We start from the raw sequence: 20,771 nt of genomic DNA, 5'->3' as shown, positions 1-20,771 counted from the left end.
GCTTGTTCCAGTCGCTAGCTGCAGCAAACTGAAAAGAGGAGTGACCCAGGGATGTGTGTGATTTGGGGACCTTTAACAGAATGTGATTGTCAGAATGGGTGTTGTATGTGGAGGATGAGTGCTGCAGTAGATATCTCAGATGGGGGTGAGTAAGGCCTAAGAGGGTTTTATAAATAAGCATCAACCAGTGGGTCTTGTGACGAGTATATAGAGATGACCAGTTTACAGAGGAGTATAGAGTGCAGTGATGTGTCCTATAAGGACCATTGGTGGCGAATCTGATGGTCAAATGGTAAAGAACATCTAGCCGCTCGAGAGCACCCTTACCTGCCAATCTCTAAATGATGTCTCCGTTAGCTAGCACGTGTAGGATGGTCATCTGAATCAGGGTTAGTTTGGCAGCTGAGGTGAAAGAGGAGAGATTACGATAGATGTAACCAAGTCTAGATTTAACTTCAGCCTGCAGCTTTGATATGTGCTGAGAGAAGGACAGTGTACCATCTAGCCATACTACCAAGTACTTGTATGAGGTGACTACCTCAAGCTCTAAGCCCTCAGAGGTAGTAATCACACATGTGGGGAGAGGAGCATTCTTCTTACCACACCACACAACCTTTGTTTTGGAGGTGTTCAGAACAAGATAAGGGTAGAGAAAGCTTGTTGGACACTAAGAAAGCTTTGTTGTAGAGCATTTAACACAAAATCCGGGGAGGGGCCAGCTGAGTATAAGACTGTGTCATCTGCATATAAATGGATGAGAGAGCTTCCTACTGCCTGAGCTATGTTGTAAATTGAGAAGAGTGTGGGGCCTAGGATCGAGCCTTGACAGGCAGTGGCTGAGACAGCAGATTTTCTGACTTTATACACTGCACCCTTTGAGAGGGGTAGTTAGCAGGGAGAAGGGAGAAGCATCGGGGATAGTCATTAGAAGGGGTGGGAGATGAGGAAATGTTGGACGGGCAAGGAGGCATGGCTGAGTCAAATAGGAATCCTGACTTAATGAAGTGGTGATTTTAAAGAGCTCAGCCATGTGCTTATTGTCAGTAACAACCACATCAACAACATTAAGGGACATGGGCAGCTGTGAGGAGGAGGGTTTATTCTCCAGGTTTTTAACCGTTTTCCATAACTTCTTGGGGTTAGACCCACAGAGAGAGAACTGCTCCTTAAAGTAACTAACTTTGTCCTTCCGGATATTCTGAGTGCACTTATTTCTCATTGCCTGAACGAGAGCCAGTCAGCCTGAGTATGCGTGTGCCGAGCCTTTTGCCAAATGCAATTCTTGAGGTGGAGTAACTCTGCAAGGTCACGGTCGAACCAGGAGCTGAATCTGTTTTTAGCTCATTTTCTTTATGGGGGCTTGTTTGTTAACAAAACCACTGAAAATATATTAAAAAGAAGGTCCAAGCATCTTCGACAGAGGGGGACTGTAGTTCCAGACTTCTTCACCATCATCTTGTCTTGATTCACAGAGAGTAACACGCCTCTATCTCTCATTACAGGGTCCCATTGCTCCTCCCTCTCTGTTCGCTCCTGCCCCTGGCGGTCCCAGCCCCCTTCCACCAACCCCACCCCCTGGACCCCCACCAGTCTTCACAGGCGAACTGCCACAGGCCGACAGCACCACGGCCAAGCACTCGGCTCTCTTCGCCCAGCTGAACCAAGGAGAAGCAATCACTAAAGGTAGCCAAGCCACCATCACCCAGGGGTTGAAGAGCTCTGATCCAACTGCAGGGGAGGGAGGGAGGGAAAAGAAGTAGAAACAGAAGAAGAAAGGGAGGGAGAGTTGAAGAGAGAGGATGTGGGTTGAATCAACAGTTACAAAGTTCTGAAAGCACCACTGCACAGCACTCAGCCCTTGTTTGCCCAGCTGAACCAGGGATCCAAAGGTAGCCAAGACAGGAAAGAAGACGAGGAAGAAGGAGGGGGAGAAACAGAAGGAGAAAGTGAGGGAGAATTGATGAGTTGCTGTGTTGTGAGGACATAGAAATAGTCATTATATTTCTATGCTGTGCTTATTAAACAACAGTTAGGGTCAAAGTTTCTCAAATGGAGATTTTTTGATCGGTCATTTTTTAAATACATTTTTGTACTAAAACAATAACTTATTACAATGAAGTATCCTCTCTCTGTTCACTAGCGTTAAAGCACGTCTCAAAGGACCAGATGACCCATAAGAATCCCGCCCTTCGCTCGCAGGGAGGGGAGAATCACGCCTCCCCATCCACGAGCCGGAATCCCGGCGGCTCCTCCAACCTAGCGCCTCCCCAGAAACGACCCCCACTGCTGGAGCTGGAGGGGAAGAAATGGAGGGTGGTATGTTACCTAGTGTCTTGCCTCGCCTGCCAGGCTTCTAAGTTTTGCTATTATAAAAATGGAGGACAAAGAGGATCTTAAAGAATGTCTAGTGAGTCAGGAACGTTTTGGTGTTTCTCACATATTCAATGAACAAGACACTTTCGGAGGCGATTGTGATGTCTGGTGCTGAACCCACTGAGGTCATCCAAAGGTGAAGGGTCAAACCGGAGAGCGGTCAGACGGTCACAGGTCTTGTTTGTTGTTTCTCCCCACAGGAGTACTTTGACCAGGCTCATGACCTGGTTATCAAGGAGACAGAGCTGAGACAGGTGGCCTATGTCTTCTGCTGCAGCAATTCTACTCTACAGATAGAGGGAAAGATCAACTCCATCATTGTGGGTGAGTTCAGCCATCTGTTGTATTACTTCTGAGTTGATAATACTGTATTTCTGTTATTAAAGTTTGATCATTTATACTGCAACGTCATTTACAAAGGAGTGGCCATACACAGTGGACAATTTCTTTCATCTTTGACAGCATCATTTCTGTATCTCTCTCACTCACTTATTTCATGCTTTCCTATGACGTTCACCTCTGACAGATAACTGTAAGAAGCTTGGTCTGGTGTTTGACAACATTGTTGGCATTGTGGAAATAATCAACTCAAAGGACATTCAGTTACAGGTCAGCTCAAATTTCATACATGTTCAAGCAAATAACATACAGTATGTGTTCCCTTTCCTCTCTGCATCTGAAGTTCAGCTTCAACGTACCTGCAATAACCCTATCATAGATGTATAGTACTGGCACATTTAGTTTTATGTTATGTTGGGTCATGAGTTAGGTGCCTCTGAGTTAGGGCCATGACTTTTTTTTCCTTTTCAGGTTACATGGACAGGAAAAATTACTGTCCCTAGACTAGTTATAAGATGGAAGTATCTGCCCCACTTTTGTCCAGGTGATGGGTAGAGTTCCTACCATCTCCATCAACAAGACAGAGGGATGCCAAGTCTACCTGAGTAAGGACGCTCTGGACTGTGAGATCGTCAGCGCCAAGAGCTCCGAGATGAACATCCTGGTACCACAGGATGACGACTATGTGAGTGTGTGTTAAAGTGTTTGTTGAGGGCTTGCATTTCCAACGTGTCTGTCTGTCTGTCTGTGAGAGATAGTGTAAGTATGAGACTTAGTGAGTGTGTCTGGGTGTGGTTTTGTTTTTAACATTGTCTGTTTAACAGAGGGAGTTCCCAGTTCCTGAGCAGTTCAAGACCGTTTGGGACGGGTCCAAACTGGTGACAGAACCCACAGAGATCGCTGGCTGATTGCTGATACTTCCTCCTCATTGAGATGATCTCTTATCACCCCCATTTATTCCTCATCTATTTCCCTCTCCGTCAGAGGTTTCACAAACCCTTATAGGCTGGCTATCACAAGTAATAAAAGGGATCCTGTACCACACAAACCAGACAGTGTAACTGACTGGCTAGTAGTGCTGTAGGTCAGTTGATTGTACGCCTGATTGTATGCATTAAGATTACATTTTATTGTTTCCTCTGCACTTTGAAATGGTAAATTGTCCTTGAACTGTTTGTTCAGCTTATTTGTTGCAGAGCACTCTCCTTCACAAAACTACTGTACTATCCACAGAGTTATGGTAAGCCTGCTATTTAAACAAGCAGTATTTTTGCCAGGTTTCTTCGTGTAGAACTTCTGTGTTTGGCAAATAAAGTTGCATTAAAATGAGGAATAGCGAGGAAGTGTAGCCTTTATGTTAATCTGTTAATGCAAAATAAGGTAACGTCTCTCAAACAAGTATCTGGCATCTTAACCATAACAAAAAAGGTGTTTATGCAAGTAGGCTATTTGTACAACTTAATTACTTCTTTACATGTTAACTGCTGAAAAAGCTACCCTGATAAGGCAAACCTTGTATTAGGATATATTATGGATGTGTCTTTTGATTGGAGAGAACCTTCAGATTCCGTACTACTTGGCATTGTAATGTTGTTGTTTTATGCTTTGTTGTGGTGACTTGATTTGAGAGGCAGAAAGTATTGAAGAATGAGGTGGAGTTGACTTTTGATTAGTATGATATGTAGGATGAAGAGAATGTTCCACGGATAAAATTGAATGGCCAGTTTGAAACTATATGGTCAGTTGAGAGGGAGTTGTAGAGTATGTTCCACAAGATGTTGAAGCATACACTGTTTTGGTTTGCTTTAATACTCTACGATACTAAACTGTTCAGTTAAGTTGTATTATGTTTATACTGCATGGTAGTGTTCTCCCAGCTAGCACATTTGGTTCCTTGGAAGTTGTGGGAGCGTATGTTTTTGATTTCACATTTCTCGGCGAAGGAAGCTATAAGTTTCCTGACCAGCAGAACATTTTTTTTTTTAAACATTCTGTGAACGGAAGTAAAAATGTTGCATGTTCTGGGAACTTACATTTTTAGGTTGCAGGGAGGTTCTGAGAACATTTTACTATGGTTCCCTGAGTTTTCCTGGAAAGGTTTTATTAATGTTCTGAGAACGGTAATGTAATTTGAAGGAATTATATAACATTCTGAGAACATGTTTCAATAAGACTTCTAATAACACTGCTAGCTTAGTTTAACTGTTTTGAACTCCAAGCACAGATAGAACAAATGAAAATGTATTTGCTTAGGTATTAATCATACAATTTTATTTTTTATTGTGGTATGGCGTCAGTGAAATTCAAACCTATTATCTTCTCTTCTCTATCCATGGAATTATTCCATTTCCCACCACAGAAACATATAGCTCTCAGAAAATGTGTTAGCTGGGTATCTTGCTCCATTCCTAGAATGTTGTATGCAAAATAACCATAGGGCAACAACACTCCAGCCAAGCTTTAAAAAACAAATGGTTCTCAGAACTTTGTGATAGCTGGGGTAGCACTGAATTAGGATGGAGTGTTTTTTTTTTAACACGTTTTTCATATACTAGCCTATATTGCATTGACAGCAGACTTAATTGACAAAGTGAAATGGAAGTTTAAAAAAGTGAAGGATAACAAGCGCGAGAACTTACTTGCATTTGATAACTAGTTTAAGATATATCTTGCTTATCTCTTATTAATTTTCCTAACCCAAATATATGGTTGTAGCATTACCACCAGTAGATTGCTCTGTCACCAGCACTGCATAAGCCTTAATATGCTTGGATACAAATCAACATAGAGAAATGTTTTTCATAATGTTCAATGTGTACTGAACTATTGTCAATATACGCACCTGTTAGTCTGAATACACCACTGTAACCTTAAATTAAGCATCTTAATTTCTTTACTGCATTTTGTATTGGGACACAAATGCATTAGCATTTAGATGGGGTTAATACACTGTTAGTGCTTTTCACATGTCTTTATTCATACCCAGTAGTGAATTTAGTGTACATAAATGTATCGTTTTTCAAAATAAAATCTAAACTTTAGTGCTTGTGTGATGTCTTGACATTAATTTGGACTTGAGAATCTCTTATATGTGTTACATTTTATTCAGTACCATAAAGGTGGAAAAGAGAAATGTCCAGAAACTGGATACCTCAAATACATTTTCAATCCAGGTAATATAAGTGTTCAAGTAAAGATCATACGTGGTTTTCAAACACAAGTGATTACATAAGTCATTAGAAACCTTAACCTGCAATACAATTTCCAACACACAAAACATCTAAAATGTTCATCATTTCTTTCATTAGTTTTCACCATTATACATTCAAACACATACATTGTCAGTGTTTGATAACCATGTTTCCCTGAGAGTCTTGGGTGAAGAGCAACTCCTCTCCTTCCTCTTCCAGCAGGGTTTTATCAGCAGCAAATATACTGTCTCTACCACTAGCTAATACATTAGTCTGGTCCTTTATTGGGCTTCTTGATACCAGAGCACGGTGTGCAATCACCCTGAAGCCCTCAGAGTCCTGTGTGAACAGCATGGCAAGAGTGTCTCCCTCACACTCTCTCAATGGTTGTTCTAGAACATGTTTCATGGATTGTTCTAGAACATGTATCTGTGGTGATGGAAGATGTTGTTTCGTCCATCTGTGAGTGGAAACAGGGCTGAGAGGAGGAGACATCTTGTTTGGGGATGGCGAAGACATTGATTGTGGTAAGTCGTTCTCTTTCCCTTCTACCTGCTGTGATATCAAATGAGAAGGGACAGCCCTTTTCTGGGTGGAGGTTCTATCCTGCGCACCCAGCCAAGCCCTGAATCCACCCTCACTCTGCAGGCTCTCCGGGAAAGCAGTGCCTGAGTCACCGGCCTGTCTTACTCCAACAAGGAGTTCCTGGTGTGTCAGAACACACTGCCCCTCAGAATTTGTCTCACTTCGATATTGACTATACTGTGGGCTGCTACAGGCACTCCATTGGTACTGACTGCACTCATGAGTACCAGTCTCTACTGGGGGAGAGGAATTCACAGAGAGCCTTCTCTTTTTGTCTGGTTCCTCCATCTCCTCAGACTGATGGTCCATGTTAAGATGGGGCATATGGGAAACCTCCCAATATGCTCTTTCCCTGAAGCTCTGCCTGTATAACTCACAGCCTGCAGCATTCTCTCCCTCCGGGCTCCTCTGTAGGGTGGTGGGTTGAGCTCCTGTACTCTGTGCCCCTGACTCTAAACCCGCTGCACGTTTCCGTTTGGTTCCGCTCCCAATGTTAACACGCCTGAGTGAAGTTGAGGCACATCTGATGGAGGTGGAAGGTGTACTTGCCTCTGGAGACGCAGGTACCTTTTGGGCCACTGTAAGATAGAGTGACATGGGGAGCCTCTAAAACATTATTGGCATATTACACTAACAACACATTAATTACTGTAAATAACAATTGCTGACATGATTCCATTTGTTGAAGTACAGCCTAATCCCGAAGCAGCATTTCCTCTGCACCTGAGCTTACCTTTGCGCTGTGGGGTAAAGAATGAGGATATAGAGCTCTGTTTGTTGACAGGAATCTGGATTTTTGTCTGTGTAAAATTCAGCGCCACTGCTAAGCTGTAACCTCCAGCCCGGGCCAGAGGATTCAGTTGTTTTGAGATGGGTCGCAATGGCCTTCTCTGGAATGAGAAATTAACAGTTTTTAAAAATGACAATTAGGGAATGTATTCAGTCATTGTCTCCACAAGTTCAGAGCAAGGAAAACATATAGTATATTATGATCAAGAATCATAGTAGTGGACTATCTTGTTTCCATGACAACAAACTCAGCTGGGTCAGAACCAATGAGTCAGACGTTTTCCAAAGCACAGTACCTGTTTTGCCTTTTCTTTGAGGTCTACAGTGTCGAGCCAAACCCCACACTCCTCCTGTGTTGAAGCCTGAGATGGCGCTTTGGAGGTCTTCATGGTAAGGTAGGACAGGCTTGCGAATGATACATTTGGAAATTAGCCTCCTTCGATTTGCATTGAAACCCCCGGTTGTATTGGATGAAAAAATAATTACTGTCATGAAACAAGCTGAGCTTCAACCACGCCATTTGTCAAAACATAAACCTGATTTGGTTAGTATATCAGATATATTTTGTAGCGGTACTAGGTGAGAACTTTTTCATAATTGAGCTGAAATACAAGCTATTTAATTGGATTTTCAGTCTTACCTTGTAGCCAAGCTATGTTGTGTCTTTTTTGAGTCTCGCGCGCCAGAAAATAATTGGGCTTCCACTTGCCAGATATTGCACATGAAACTCCACTCACTTTATAAAAGTATCAGTATAAAATATAATTCAAATATACATTTCCTCATGTGGTAACACGTTTCTAAATTGTATTTTTTTGTATTTTAACACTTATTTAGAATTTGGCTTATTTTAAGTGAGGCACAGAAGGGCACCTTATGTTTTGCAATGTCTGTGGGTCCTTTGGTTCCGCGAGGGGTGTGTTTACACTGACGTCACTTCAGTTTACCAAGGGGTGAGTTAAATATTTCCAGAACATTTTGATTTATTATTGAAGTATTGGTCGAATAACATGTGTATATTATTTCAATCGACGTAATAGTAGTGTATTGTGAAGTGGCCTATTTTATCCAGCTAATATATTGTGCCAAATGGGTGATTGTTTTGGTTAAATAAATCACAAAGGAAATGCTAGCTAGCTAACTAGCTTATTTTTCATAAAATATCTACAGTAGCTAATGTCATCATCTTTGAATGTTGTTGTTGACATCTATTTATCTAATCATTGCCCTTACCAACCTTTGTAATTAGCTAAACGAGTGGTGAATTCATCAAAGTGTAGCTAGCTAGATAAGCTACATTGCGTGCTTGCTAGCCAATTGAGGACTTCCTGCTTGTATTCTCTCTTTGCTAGCTAACTAACGTGACAGATCGCTACAGCCACAGTTTACAGTCAATTTAATTAACTTTGATGTTTTAGCTAAAGTATTTGAAATGCATCTGTAACATGTATTACTTTTACTAGATAAAGTTGTGAAACGGCAGCAGTCACCATGTTTCACGGAATACCTGTCGCAGGAGGTATGGGAGGAGGTAAGTTTTACCTGAGACAGTCACAAATGTACTCAAGTTTCAAGTTTTAATGTCACGTGCTCAAGTACAGTGAAATGCCTTTCTTGCAAGCTCCAACCCAACAATGCAGTAATCAATATCAATGAAGCACTAAAAAGAACATAAGATAGAACCAAAAACACACGAGAAATAGAAATAAGACGAATACAAGAAAGTAAGAAGACCCAGGTTTTTTTAGAGACATCTTATAGACGTGATCATCGAAGAGATGTGGTCTTCTTATAAAGCATCTCTGTTATGCCTTTATACTTCTCTTCATTATAGCTCCTGTCAATAAACCTGAATTGTATGAGGTAAGTGGGGTTTTGTAGGGTTTGCATAATTGAATGGCATATTTATGGCATATTTGGTGGAGCTCTGGCTTTGAGTTTCCCGCAATGTTACCAGCTTTTACAAAATCCAAAATAAGGAATAATGAACTTTGTTTTTTAGGAAGTAAAATTGTACAAGAATGCCAGAGAGAGAGAGAAGTAAGTGAACATTGACTGTAAATTCATGATAAACGCTATTCACAAACCATGTCGGTGAGATGTTAACATTGAGCGTTGTGCTTGTATTTATCAAGGTTTGACAACATGGCAGAGCTGTTTGCTGTGGTGAAGACCCTTCAGGCCCTGGAGAAAGCTTACATCAAAGACTGTGTGACTCCTAATGAGTGAGTTTATATACTCTGACTGGTTGTGTGTGCGTGTGTCATAGACCAGTGTTTCCCAACCCTGGTCCTCAAGTATCCCCACATTTTCTTATTGTAAACCTGGACAAGCACACCTGATTCAACTTGTCAGCTAATCATTAAGCGTTGAATGAGGTGTGTTTGTCCAGGGCTACAACAAAATGTGTTATTTTTTAACACAGCAGCACAAACATGGTACAAACATTATTGGGCACAGTCAGCAGCACAAAGGTCAAGAAGGTAGAGACAACAATACATCGCACAAAGCAGACACAACTGTCAGTAAGAGTGTCCATGATTGAGTCTTTGAATGAAGAGATTGAGATAAAACAGTCCAGTTTGAGTGTTTGTTGCAGCTCGTTCTAGTCGCTAGCTGCAGCGAACTGAAAAGAGGAGAGACCCAGGGATGTGTGTGCTTTGGGGACCTTTAACAGAATGTGACTGGCAGAACGGGTGTTGTATGTGGAGGATGAGGGCTGCAGTAGATATCTCAGATAGGGGGAGTGAGGACTAAGAGGGTTTTATAAATAAGTATAAATAAGCATCAACCAGTGGGTCTTGTGACGGGTATATAGAGATGACCAGTTTATAGAGTGCAGTGATGTGTCCTATAAGGAGCATTGGTGGCAAATCTGATGGCCAAATGGTAAAGTACATTTAGCCGCTCGAGAGCACCCTTACCTGCCAATCTCTAAATTATGTCTCCGTAATCTAGCATGGGTAGGATAGTCATCTGAATCAGGCTTAGTTTTGCAGCTGAGGCGAAAGAGGAACAATTATGATGGTGGATACCAAGTCTAGATTTAACTTTAGCCTGCAGCTTTGATATGTGCTGAGAGAAGGACAGTGTACCGTCTAGTACTACATACTACCAAGTACTTGTATGAGGTGACTACCTCAAGCTCTAAACCATCATAGGTAGTAATCACACATGTGGGGAGAGGGGTATTCTTCTTACCAACCCACATTTATTTTTTTAACCTTTATTTAACTAGGCAAGTCAATTAAGAACAAATTCTTATTTACAATGACGGCCTATATCAGCCAAACTCGGACGACGCTGGGCCAATTGTGAGCCGCCCTATGGGCCTCCCAATCCCGGCCGGTTGTGATACAGTCTGAATTCGAACCAGGTTGTCTGTAGTGACACGTCTAGCACTGAGATGCAGTGTCTTAGACCACTGCGCCACTTGGAAGCCCCGTGACATGACCTTTGTTTTGGAGGTGTTCAGAACAAGGTTAACGGCAGAGAAAGCTTGTTGGACACTTAGAAAGCATTGTTGTAGAGCATTTAACACAATATCCGGGCAGCTGCCAGCTGAGTATAAGACTGTATTCTCTGCATATAAATGGATGAGAGAGCTTCCTACTGCCTGAGCTATGTTGTTGATGTAAATTGAGAAGAGCGTGGGGCCTAGGATCGAGCCTTGGGGTACTCCCTTGGTGACAGGCAGTGGCTGAGACAGCAGATTTTCTGACTTTATACACTGCACTCTTTGAGAGAGGTAGTTAGCAAACCAGGCCAAAGACCCCGCAGACACCAATACTCCTTAGCTGGCCCACAAGAATGGAATGGTCTGCCGTATCAAAAGCTTTGGCCAAGTCAATAAAAATAGCATTTCCCTTCCAAGCAATGGGAAACTCCCCAGAAAGGAGTGACAGGCTTGGCGATGATAGGGGCAGCAACCTTAAAAAAGAAAGTGTCTAAACCATCTGACCCAGATGTTTCTTGGGGGTCAAGTTTAAGGACCTCCTTTAGCACCTCAGACTCAGTGACTGCCTGCAGGGAGAAACTTTGTTGCGGGGCAGGGGAAAAAGAGGGAGAAGCATCGGGATAGTCGCATTAGAAGGGGTGGGAGAAAATGTTGGACGCGCAACGAGGCATGGCTGAGTCAAATAGGAATCCTTACTTAATGAGTGGTGATTTAAAGAGCTCAGCCATGCTCAGCCCCCCGAACCAGGTGCTGAACCTGTTTTTAATTCTAATTTTCTTTATGGGGAAGTGTGTGTTAACAATACCACTGAAAATATAAAAAAAGAAGGTCCAAGCGTCTTCAACAGAGGTGATCAAGCTGATTCTATACCATTTTACAGAGGCCAGTTCATGAAGGAGGGCTTGTTCATTAAAGTTTCTTAACAAGCGTCTATGACAAATCAGGACAGGGCGTTTCACTGAGCAGCCATTACGAACACAGGCTGTAAAACAGTGATCACTAAGGTCATGACAGAAAACACCAACTGATACCTATCGAGATTATTTGTGAGGATTACATTGAGGAGAGTAGCCTTTTCTGTGTGTTTGGAGTCATACCTTATGGGATTTGTGATAATCTGAGAAAGATTTGGGGAATTCCATTGCTTTAGGACGTGGTCAGGTGGTTTAAGCATGTCCCAATTTAGGTCACCTAGCAGGACAAATTCAGACTTAGTGTAAGGGGCCAGGAGAGAGGGAGGTAGGGTACAGGCTGGTGCTGATGGAGGACGATAGCACCCAGCAACAGACAACAAAGAGCTATTTGAAAGTTTAATGCTTAAAACCTGCAAATCAAATTGTTTGTGTGGAGACAACCGAGCACTGATGGTGATCCTGGTAAAGATTGCCACTCCTCCACCTTTGGAAGATCTGTCTTGCTGAGAAAGGTTAACATCAGTATTCTAAACACTCTTTCTTAACCACGTCTCAGTAATGACCAACACATCTGGATTGGAGCTGTGAACCCACACTTTCAATTGATCCATTTTAGGTAATAAGCTTCTAGTGTTTATGTGCAGAAAACGCAGGCTTTTACGAGAGCAGAAATCAGTGAAGCAGATATCAGAGCACAAGTCAGAATTGGGGCTAGCAACTGTAGATGATGGGCCAGGGTGTACATGCACATTTCCAGATATCATCAACAGTAATACAATCAAGGCACGGCATAGTACAGGGAGAGCTCTGCAGTGCTGATTTATGACATCTGAATGTGCATCAGGTGGCAACAAGATCATATTGTACAGCAATTTCATCAGGTAATATGAATACAAAGCCGGTGAGAGGTGGTTGGAATAGGATGGGAGGCCAAAAGTCTGTGTCACCAATAGAGAGTCAAAGTCCCGAGTGTGGGAACAAACATAGCCTGTCCCACGGTTGGTTAAAGAAAGTTTGTACTCAACAAAGTATGCAGGAGTCATGAGGCAAAATGCACAAGAAAAAAAATATATATATAACGACTTGGGGCTAGCCATTGTAAGTTCAGAGTCACTTGCCCCAACAGTGCGTGTGCGCTGGAGGCAAGCGAAAGCTCGGGAGAGAAGGGTGAGTGTGGTGGAGGTACCTGTAGCAGGCAGGGGGAGACAGGCCAGGGCAGACGGTGAACAGAGAGGGGGGAGTGTGGTGGACCTACCTGTACCAGACAGGGGGAGACAGGCCAGGGCAGACAGTGAACAGAGAGGGGGGAGTGTGGTGGAGGTACCTGTACCAGACAGGGGGAGACAGGCCAGGGCAGACAGTGAACAGAGAGGGGGAGACAGGCCAGGGCAGACAGTGAACAGAGAGGGGGGAGTGTGTGACAGACAGGGGGAGACAGGCCAGGGCAGACAGTGAACAGATCGCCTGGTGGAATCCAAGTAGTAGTGCAGCAGGCAACGGGAGTAGGTGTCACACCCACTTGGGAGAAGCTTTTATTTCTGGAGGCAGATTTCTTGTAGAAAATGCCAGTGAATGCCAGTGAACAGCAGGAGGGGGCTTCAGAGGACGCTTCAAAGACTCCTGACACTTGTTGGGCCAAAGGCCTTTTACTTCACACCTTAGTGCTAATTGAATCTGGCTCAGTTCCAGGTTGGAATGGTGCACTCAGGTTTCTACTGTTTGTTGGCTAGAGCACCCTCAGTATAGCTTGGGAAAATAATACCTTGGAAGCAGTAATCTCTCTGGTTAATTTTGGTCAGAATTAGGTTGTAGGTTTGGAGTTTTGATCTGGAGCAAAGGCCATGCTGTGGAGGGTAGCATCCTGCATATGTACCTGGTGAAAAAATAAAATCCAAGTTTATGTAACTCCAAATCTTTCCTTTTGTAAAAAAACATGTTGATTGTACTTTTTTCAGAATTAGTTGTTACACGGTGGGATTAAAATGGATTTAATTGTAATTTTTGGTCAAAGATCTACATAAAATACTCTGTCAAAGTGGAAGAAACATTTTTTACAAATGTTAGAAGTTATGAAAAATACAAATATATCTTGATTACTTAAATATTCAACCCCTTGAGTCAATCAATACATGTTAGAATCACCTTTGGCAGTGATTACAGCTGAGTCTTTCTGGATAAGTCTCTAAGAGCTTTGCACACCTGGATTGTACAATATTTGCTCATATTTAGTTAAACTCTGTCAAGTTGGTTGTTGATCGTTGCTAGACAGCCATTTTCAAGTCTAAGTCAAAACTGTAACTAGGCCACTCAGGAACATTTACTGTCGTCTTGGTAAGCATCTCCAGTGTATATTTGGCCTTGTGTCTTAGGTTATTGTCCTGCTGAAAGGTGAAAGGTGAATTTGTGTCCCAGTGTCTGTTGGAAAGAAGACTGATCCAGGGTTACCTCTAGGATTTTGCCTGTAATTAGATCTATTATGTTTATTTTTATCCTAAAAATCTCCCTAGTCCTTGCCAATGAAAAGCATACCCATAACATGATGCAGCCACCACCATGCTTGAAAACATGAAGAGTTGATACTCAGTCATGTGTTGGATTTGCTCCAAACATAACACTTTCTATTCAGGACATGAAGTAGATTTATTTGCCACATTTAAGCAGTTTTACTTTACTGCCTTATTGCAAACGGGATGCATGTTTTGGAATATTTTTATTCTGTACGGGCTTCCTTATTCTGTTCAGGCTTCCTTCTTTTCACTCTGTCATTTAGGTTAGTGTTGTGGAGTAACTAGAATGTTGTTGATCCATCCTCAGTTTTCTCCCATCACAGCCATTAAACTGTAAATTTTTTAAATTCACCATTGGCCTCATGGTGAAATCCCTGAGTGGTTTCCTTCCTCTCCAGCAACTGAGTTAGGAAGCACGCCTGTGTCTTTGTAGTGACTGAGTGAATTAATACACCATCCAAAGTATAATGAATAACTTTAACATGCTCAAAGGGATATTCAATGTCTGCTTTTTTAAATATATTTTTTTATCTCACTTTGCAAGGAATTGGGAAAATCTCCCTGATTTTTGTGGTTGAATCTGTGCTTCAAATGCACTGCTCAACTGAAGGACCTAACAGATAATTGTATGTGTGTGGTACAGACATTAGGTAGTCATTCAAAAATCACGTTAAACACCATAAAAATAAAACACCTTTATTTAACCGGGTACGCTAGTTGAGAACAAGTTCTCATTTACAACTGCGACCTGGCCAAGATAAAGCAAAGCAGTGCATCACAAACAACAAGACAGAGTTACACATAGAATAAACAAACATACAGTCAATAGTACAATAGAAAAAGTCTATATACAGTGTGTGCAAATGAGGTAGGATAAGGGAGGTAAGGCAATAATTAGGCCATAGTGGCAAAATAATTACAATATAGCAATTAAACACTGGAGTGATAGATGTGCAGAAGATGAATGTGCAAGTAGAGATACTTGGGTACAAAGGAGCAAAATGAATCAAATAAATAACAGTATGGGGATGCGGATGCGGAAGTTGGATGGGCTATTTACAGATGGGCTATGTACAGGTGCAGTGATCTGTGAGCTGCTCTGACAGCTGGTGCTTAAAGTTAGTGAGGGAGATATGAGTCTCCAGCTTCAGTGATTTTTGCAGTATTCTTGCACACAGTGAGTCCATGAAACTTTTTTGTGACTTGTTAACCTCTACGAGATTGTTGTTGTCCCCCCGCGGGACAGCTGAGCTAAGGTAGGCTAATGTGATTAGTATGAGGTTGTAAGTAACAAACAAAAAATCCCAGGACATGGACATATCTGATATGGGCAGAAAGCTTAAATTCTTGTTAATCTAACTGCACTGTCCAATTTACAGTAGCTATTACAGTGAAAGAATACCATGCTATTGTTTGAGGAGAGTGCACAATTATGAACTTGGAAATGTATTTAAAAAACAATTAGGCATATTTGGACAGTCTTGATACATTTTGAACAGATATGCAATGGTTCATTGGATCAGTGTAAAACGTTGCACATACACTGCTGCCATGTAGTGGCCAAAATCTCAATTGCGTCTGTGCTGGAATAATACATTTTGGCCTTTCTCTTGCATTTCAAAGATGATGGTACAAAAAAGTATTTTTCTTTGTATTATCTTTTACCAGATTTCATGTGTTATATTCTCCTACATTAATTTCACATTTCCACAAACTTTCCACAAACGAAAAGTGTTTCCTTTCAAATGGTATCAGAATATGCATATCCTTGCTTCAGGTCCTGAGCTGAGTTAGATTTGGGTATGTCATTTTAGGCGAAAATTTAAAAAAGGGGTGGATCCTTAAGAGGCACATTTATACTCCTTAACTTATTTGGGCTTGCCATAACAAAGGGATTGTCTCGACATTTCAGCTTTTCAGTTTTAATTTGTACAAATGTCTAAAAACAATTCCACTTTGACATTATGGGGTATTGTGTGTAGACCAGTGACACAAATTATATTTTAAATTCAGGCTGCAACACAACAAAATGTGGAAAAAGTCAAGGCGTATGAATACTTTCTGAAAGTACTGTATGAGGTTACTTCAACATTAGAGAATGAGATCCATTACTGTGTGTTTCCATCAGGTACACGGCTGCTTGCTCCAGGCTACTGGTGCAGTACAAGGCTGCTTTCAAACAGGTCCAGGGATCTGACGTGGGTTCTATCGACGACTTCTGCAGGAAGTACAGAGTGAGTCTATATCAGTCACACTTCTTTGAGTGGAGTGCAGCTTTTGCAGTTAATGGAATCCACTCACTGTAACGTAAAGTGGCTGATCCCAGATGTGTACGTGCTTTAGCCATCTGCTGGCTGCTGAACTCTAGAACAATATCTGAATATGAGTACATTGGTTTGTATTTCATATTGTTCTCCTCTCCCTTCTCTTGTATATCAGCTTGACTGCCCGCTAGCTATGGAGAGAATCAAGGAGGATCGACCAATCACCATCAAGGATGACAAGGGCAACCTGAATCGCTGCATTGCTGATATCGTATCGGTAGGTCTCTTCGCCATGCTCATGACATTAAACAGTAAGTGATTTCAGACGCTGGGATCACTGCCATTTTTTGCCAACATTGAATCATTTGCGGTCCAATATCGATTTAATAATAAAGTGCGTTCTGTTCTGGCACTAAGTCTTTTTCTTAATTTTACGCATGTTCTGGCTCAACCCAGAACGCTGTTGGTGCCCCCTTAAGTGCCACAGCAAACTGCATCCCACATCAATCCTGTCAAGATCCAGCAAGGCCGCTGTACAGAGAGGAACAGCATAGGAGAGATATAACACACAAATTCAAACTCTTTCATAAGATCAGACTGGTAGGAAAGGAAAGGGGGATACCTAGTCAGTTGTACAACTGAATGCATTAAACTGAAATGTGTCTTCCACATTTCACCCAACCCCTCTGAATCAGAGAGGTGCGGCGGTTGCCTTAATCGACATCCACGTCATCGGCGCCCGGTGAACAGTGGGTTAACTGCCTTGCTCAGGGGCAGAATGACAGATTTTTACCTTGTCAGACCACACATTTGAAAGTGTGTGATTGTTCTGCAGTAAATTTCAGGTTTCTGACAGACAGTGAAATCGTCAGTTAAGCTTACACATTATTATCCTTCATCTCTGTTTCTCCTCTCTTATCCCCAGCTCTTTATCACGGTGATGGACAAGCTACGTCTGGAAATCCGGGCGATGGATGAGGTAAATAGATCAGACTTAGGTCAAGTGACGATGAACATCAACATATCACCTCTAAAGTAATTAGGGCTTGGAAATCCTCAGAGTTCCTATTTATAGGCTACATAGGACAATTCTGATCTTTTGCTCATTTTTTTAGCAAAATATCTGATGTGATTGGTCAGAAGATTAATAATTGGGCAAAAGATCAGAATTGGGCTGCCTGTGTAAACGCAGCCATATAACCTGTCAGGTAAAGTGGTTAGGGTCCGGTATTGTTTCTATGTTTCATTGACTGATGGGGTGGTTTGAATTGATCAGATCCAACCAGACCTGAGAGAGCTGATGGAGACCATGAACAGAATGAGCAACATGCCCCCAGACAATGAGGCCAAGGACAAAGTCACCCTCTGGTAAAGATATACCTCACTTACACACATTTAGGCCTGGTTTCTCAGACACAGGTTGAGCCTAGTCTTGGACTAAGAAGCACTTTCAATGGAGAATCCTCATTGACCATGCTTTTTAATATATGACTAGGCTTAATCTGTGTCTGGGAAACTGGCCCGTATTGTCTAACAATGACAGTAGGTGTGACAGTAGGTGTAACACTAAAATAGTATTGTAATTCCGAAGGTAAAGAGTTGCGTGTTTTCCTCTTTAGGTTGACCACTCTCAGCAGCATGTCAGCCTCTGATGAGCTGGATGACTCCCAGGTTCGCCAGATGCTGTTTGACCTGGAGTCAGCCTACAACGCCTTCAACCGCTTCTTACACTCCTCCTAATCTACCCATCATCCAGGACTGTTCTCACCTTTCTTATATCATTGTACTATCCCTTCCTCTCCTCTCTCGCTACGTGTCTAAGGTCATCTCCTCTGTTTGTGGGCTGTACTATTCAAAGGAATAATATCTTTCTTCCTCCATCTCTGGTACAGTACTTGTCTGTCTTATCCTTTGAACTCTGACCTAGACTCTTGGCTGCGTCCAGTGCTGTGGCCCAGTGGGGTGGTCCTGTTCAGTGAGATACCTAGTTGAGTTGTAGTTCTCTAGCCTGAGTGACGGGGCACTGTGTTAAGACTACTCAAATCAAATTTGATTTGTCATATGCGCCGAATACACCAGGTGTAGACCTTACCGTAAAAATGTTTACTTACAAGCCCTTAACCAACAATGCAGTTTTAAGAAAATGTTTACTAAATAAACTAAAGTTAAAAAAATAAAAAATAAAAGTAACACAGTAAAATAATAATGAGACTATATACAGGGTGTATCGATACCAAGTCAATGTGGTATCAGCCTGTGTTCTAGCATCTACAGTACATAGGACTGTGTTTACGTCTGGTGTTGTCATACCAACACAAGGCCCGGTGTGAGTCTGTACCCTTTAGAAGTCACTTTATATGAAGACAAGATATTTGAAATACAACATGTAAAAAAGTGACCTGGGGTGTGTTTAAGAAGTTTGGTTAGCCAAAACTTTGATAACGGGATGGAAATAACATTTTGAGATGGAAAATGAACTGCTAAATTTGTGAAATACAGTTTTGCTGTTCCTCATCTGCACTCTGAGGCACTCCAATAACTTGTGTACAGGTTATTCCTGGCAATGGATGTTCATTTAACTCAAGTTGAAACAGTTGATGGACAGGTGGGCCTTAAAATAGTTAAGGCCAACCTGTAATGCACCCTTATTGATGGTCATGTTGAAACACTAGTGAATGAAATGTGTTTATCTATGATTTTGTTTCTCATTTGATTTGAGTACATTTTATATTATAGTACTATACTTCAGTTAACATTCTTAATTCAGCTTTTCTTTAGATGTGAGGGTTTGGCCACATTAGGTGGACAATGGAGATGGGTGGATTCATAGAATTTCCTCCTCCTTTTGTGATGCTGACTAAATGGTGTTTCACCCCTCAATGAAAATTAGGGAGAGCATATTTATTAAGAATTACCATTGTAAATAATGCAGTTTTGAATTTAAAAAAGCATGTAACACTTTTTAGAAATAATATTTAAAAACATCTACCTCCAACTTTGGTGTCTGCCTGTTATCATGTTTAGAAATGTATGTCTGAATTTTAAGGTCATTCATTGCACATTTTGCTTGGTACACTGGGTGCGTTTGTAAATTCACTCTGGAGTACCAGAGAGCGCTTAGTGTGCTCTGGGCATTTGTAAAAATTCAGAATGTTGTTAGATTGTCCGTTTTGTAAATTCAGAGCGTTACGCTCTCGGGGCGTTCAGAGGACACACACTGGATGCTCTGGCCGAGGAGTAGGGTTGATCCGAGCGTTCTGGCCTCTCAACAGCTTAGGTGCGTCTTCTTCGTTGAGGTTTAATGGTGGTTGGCATCAATAAATGTTGCATTACTGCCACCTACTAGACTGGAGTACAACTCCCTTATACTTTGCTTGAAAAAATTAAAATAAATACCCTACCATCTAACACAACACTCACAAAAAATAACACCACCCTACTCCACTATTTAAATCTATTTAGTCCTACATCAGGCCAACAACCTGAAATAATGGGACTACCACTTAACACTCTTCTGATGTCTCACACACTCAAATACCTCTGCAGCTGCCACCACAACCTCCATTTTCTGTGACTTACATTCCATCCCTGCAGTACAGTTGATAACCATTGCTATAAATGCTAAAAATCCAATCTCACTGAAACATATCACTTGTTGACCTATCCCTCTGCACTGGTACAGATCTACTACTCACACCACTCCTCTCAGAATCCCTACCCCTTGACCCATCTTCCTCTACTTTCTTCACTGCCTCAGCATATGACAACTTCTGCACTACTCTAACTCTGAAACCTCAACCTGGCTGTCTTGCATGGGACATTTCTGATCCCCAGCCCAATGGGCACCCCTAAAATTAACACATACCACTACTTTCCTCAATGTTACACATTCCTTTGTCTCATGCCCTTCTGCACACTTCTCACACCTAGGAACCTCCCTCATACACACTGCTGCCACATGCCCATAAGCTTGACACCTGTAACAATGTGATGTATTTGGCACAAAAGCTTGTACAGGATAACTTATATATCCTAAAATCTATTTGTCGGGCAACGACTCAACATCAAAACTCAAAAGAACAGACAATGACTATTCTGTTTCACCACTCGCGCCACACTGTGTTGCATCAAACACCGGGAATCTTCCCCTTCAGTTGGTCAACTTTTACATTTACTGCTACCCCAGTAATCACTCCTTTCACATTTCTTGCCCCAATTCGTTTAACGCAGAGCACCTCTCCCTCTGACCAGCAAAAACACAAATTATCATAAGACCACTTTTGGTTACCCTCACCAATGATTCCACAGCACCCAACTCTGTTTTCATCCACCCTGAAACCACAAATGGATCA

The 20,771-nt window shown here is 41.9% G+C and overlaps 3 protein-coding genes across 7 annotated transcripts in view; 2 read left to right on the top strand and 1 right to left on the bottom strand.

Moving 5' to 3' along the window:
* The window catches only part of LOC139555168 (adenylyl cyclase-associated protein 2-like), a 55,314-nt gene extending 49,561 nt beyond the window's left edge, over positions 1 to 5,753 (top strand). For all 3 annotated transcript variants that reach the window (XM_071368740.1, XM_071368741.1, XM_071368739.1), the window contains 6 exons: positions 1,503 to 1,683; positions 2,141 to 2,316; positions 2,574 to 2,697; positions 2,900 to 2,982; positions 3,257 to 3,397; positions 3,537 to 5,753. In XM_071368740.1, coding sequence (XP_071224841.1) covers positions 1,503 to 1,683; positions 2,141 to 2,316; positions 2,574 to 2,697; positions 2,900 to 2,982; positions 3,257 to 3,397; positions 3,537 to 3,620 — 789 coding nt within the window. In that variant the 3' untranslated portion in view covers positions 3,621 to 5,753. The remainder of the gene's footprint in view (positions 1 to 1,502; positions 1,684 to 2,140; positions 2,317 to 2,573; positions 2,698 to 2,899; positions 2,983 to 3,256; positions 3,398 to 3,536) is intronic.
* Positions 5,754 to 5,797: 44 nt separating this feature from the next.
* LOC139555169 (aurora kinase A- and ninein-interacting protein) lies at positions 5,798 to 8,022 on the bottom strand. Of its 2 annotated transcripts, none has more exons than XM_071368743.1 (4): positions 7,918 to 8,022; positions 7,574 to 7,713; positions 7,222 to 7,378; positions 5,798 to 7,066 (listed from the first exon to the last, which is right to left on the bottom strand). In XM_071368743.1, exons 2-4 carry the CDS (start codon positions 7,664 to 7,666, stop codon positions 6,054 to 6,056), a joined length of 1,263 nt encoding a protein of 420 aa, XP_071224844.1. In that variant the 5' UTR covers positions 7,667 to 7,713; positions 7,918 to 8,022; the 3' UTR covers positions 5,798 to 6,053. The 2 variants fall into 2 exon arrangements, with proteins under 2 accessions (XP_071224844.1, XP_071224843.1); XM_071368742.1 differs by having other exon boundaries at positions 7,574 to 7,682; positions 7,918 to 8,018.
* Positions 8,023 to 8,120: 98 nt separating this feature from the next.
* On the top strand, positions 8,121 to 19,414 carry LOC139555172 (vacuolar protein sorting-associated protein 28 homolog). Of its 2 annotated transcripts, none has more exons than XM_071368746.1 (10): positions 8,121 to 8,230; positions 8,741 to 8,808; positions 9,112 to 9,140; positions 9,280 to 9,317; positions 9,413 to 9,502; positions 16,284 to 16,389; positions 16,595 to 16,696; positions 17,345 to 17,398; positions 17,696 to 17,787; positions 18,039 to 19,414. In XM_071368746.1, the coding sequence occupies exons 2-10, from the start codon at positions 8,769 to 8,771 to the stop codon at positions 18,157 to 18,159; spliced, it is 672 nt and encodes a 223-aa protein (XP_071224847.1). In that variant the 5' UTR covers positions 8,121 to 8,230; positions 8,741 to 8,768; the 3' UTR covers positions 18,160 to 19,414. The 2 variants fall into 2 exon arrangements, with proteins under 2 accessions (XP_071224847.1, XP_071224848.1); XM_071368747.1 differs by lacking the exon at positions 8,121 to 8,230 and adding an exon at positions 8,256 to 8,370.
* The last annotated feature ends 1,357 nt before the right edge of the window (positions 19,415 to 20,771 follow it).

This window comes from Salvelinus alpinus, chromosome 26, assembly GCF_045679555.1.
Source record: "Salvelinus alpinus chromosome 26, SLU_Salpinus.1, whole genome shotgun sequence".
In the NCBI taxonomy this organism is placed as follows: domain Eukaryota; kingdom Metazoa; phylum Chordata; class Actinopteri; order Salmoniformes; family Salmonidae; genus Salvelinus; species Salvelinus alpinus.
Note: the sequence above shows the minus strand (reverse complement) of the source record. Positions and strands in the feature narration are given on the sequence as shown.

Bases quoted from the DNA above. Each gene is read 5' to 3' on its own strand.
- LOC139555169 (XM_071368742.1), bottom strand. From the start codon at position 8,000: ATGTGCAATATCTGGCAAGTGGAAGCCCAATTATTTTCTGGCGCGCGA. The intron at 7,379-7,573 runs GTACTGTGCTTT...TTCTCATTCCAG, and splicing joins TCAAAGAAAAGGCAAAACAG to AGAAGGCCATTGCGACCCAT. The intron at 7,067-7,221 runs GTAAGCTCAGGT...TCTATCTTACAG, and splicing joins CTTTACCCCACAGCGCAAAG to TGGCCCAAAAGGTACCTGCG.
- LOC139555172 (XM_071368746.1), top strand. From the start codon at position 8,769: ATGTTTCACGGAATACCTGTCGCAGGAGGTATGGGAGGAG. The intron at 8,809-9,111 runs GTAAGTTTTACC...TCTTCATTATAG, and splicing joins CGCAGGAGGTATGGGAGGAG to CTCCTGTCAATAAACCTGAA. The intron at 17,788-18,038 runs GTAAAGATATAC...TTTCCTCTTTAG, and splicing joins AAGGACAAAGTCACCCTCTG to GTTGACCACTCTCAGCAGCA.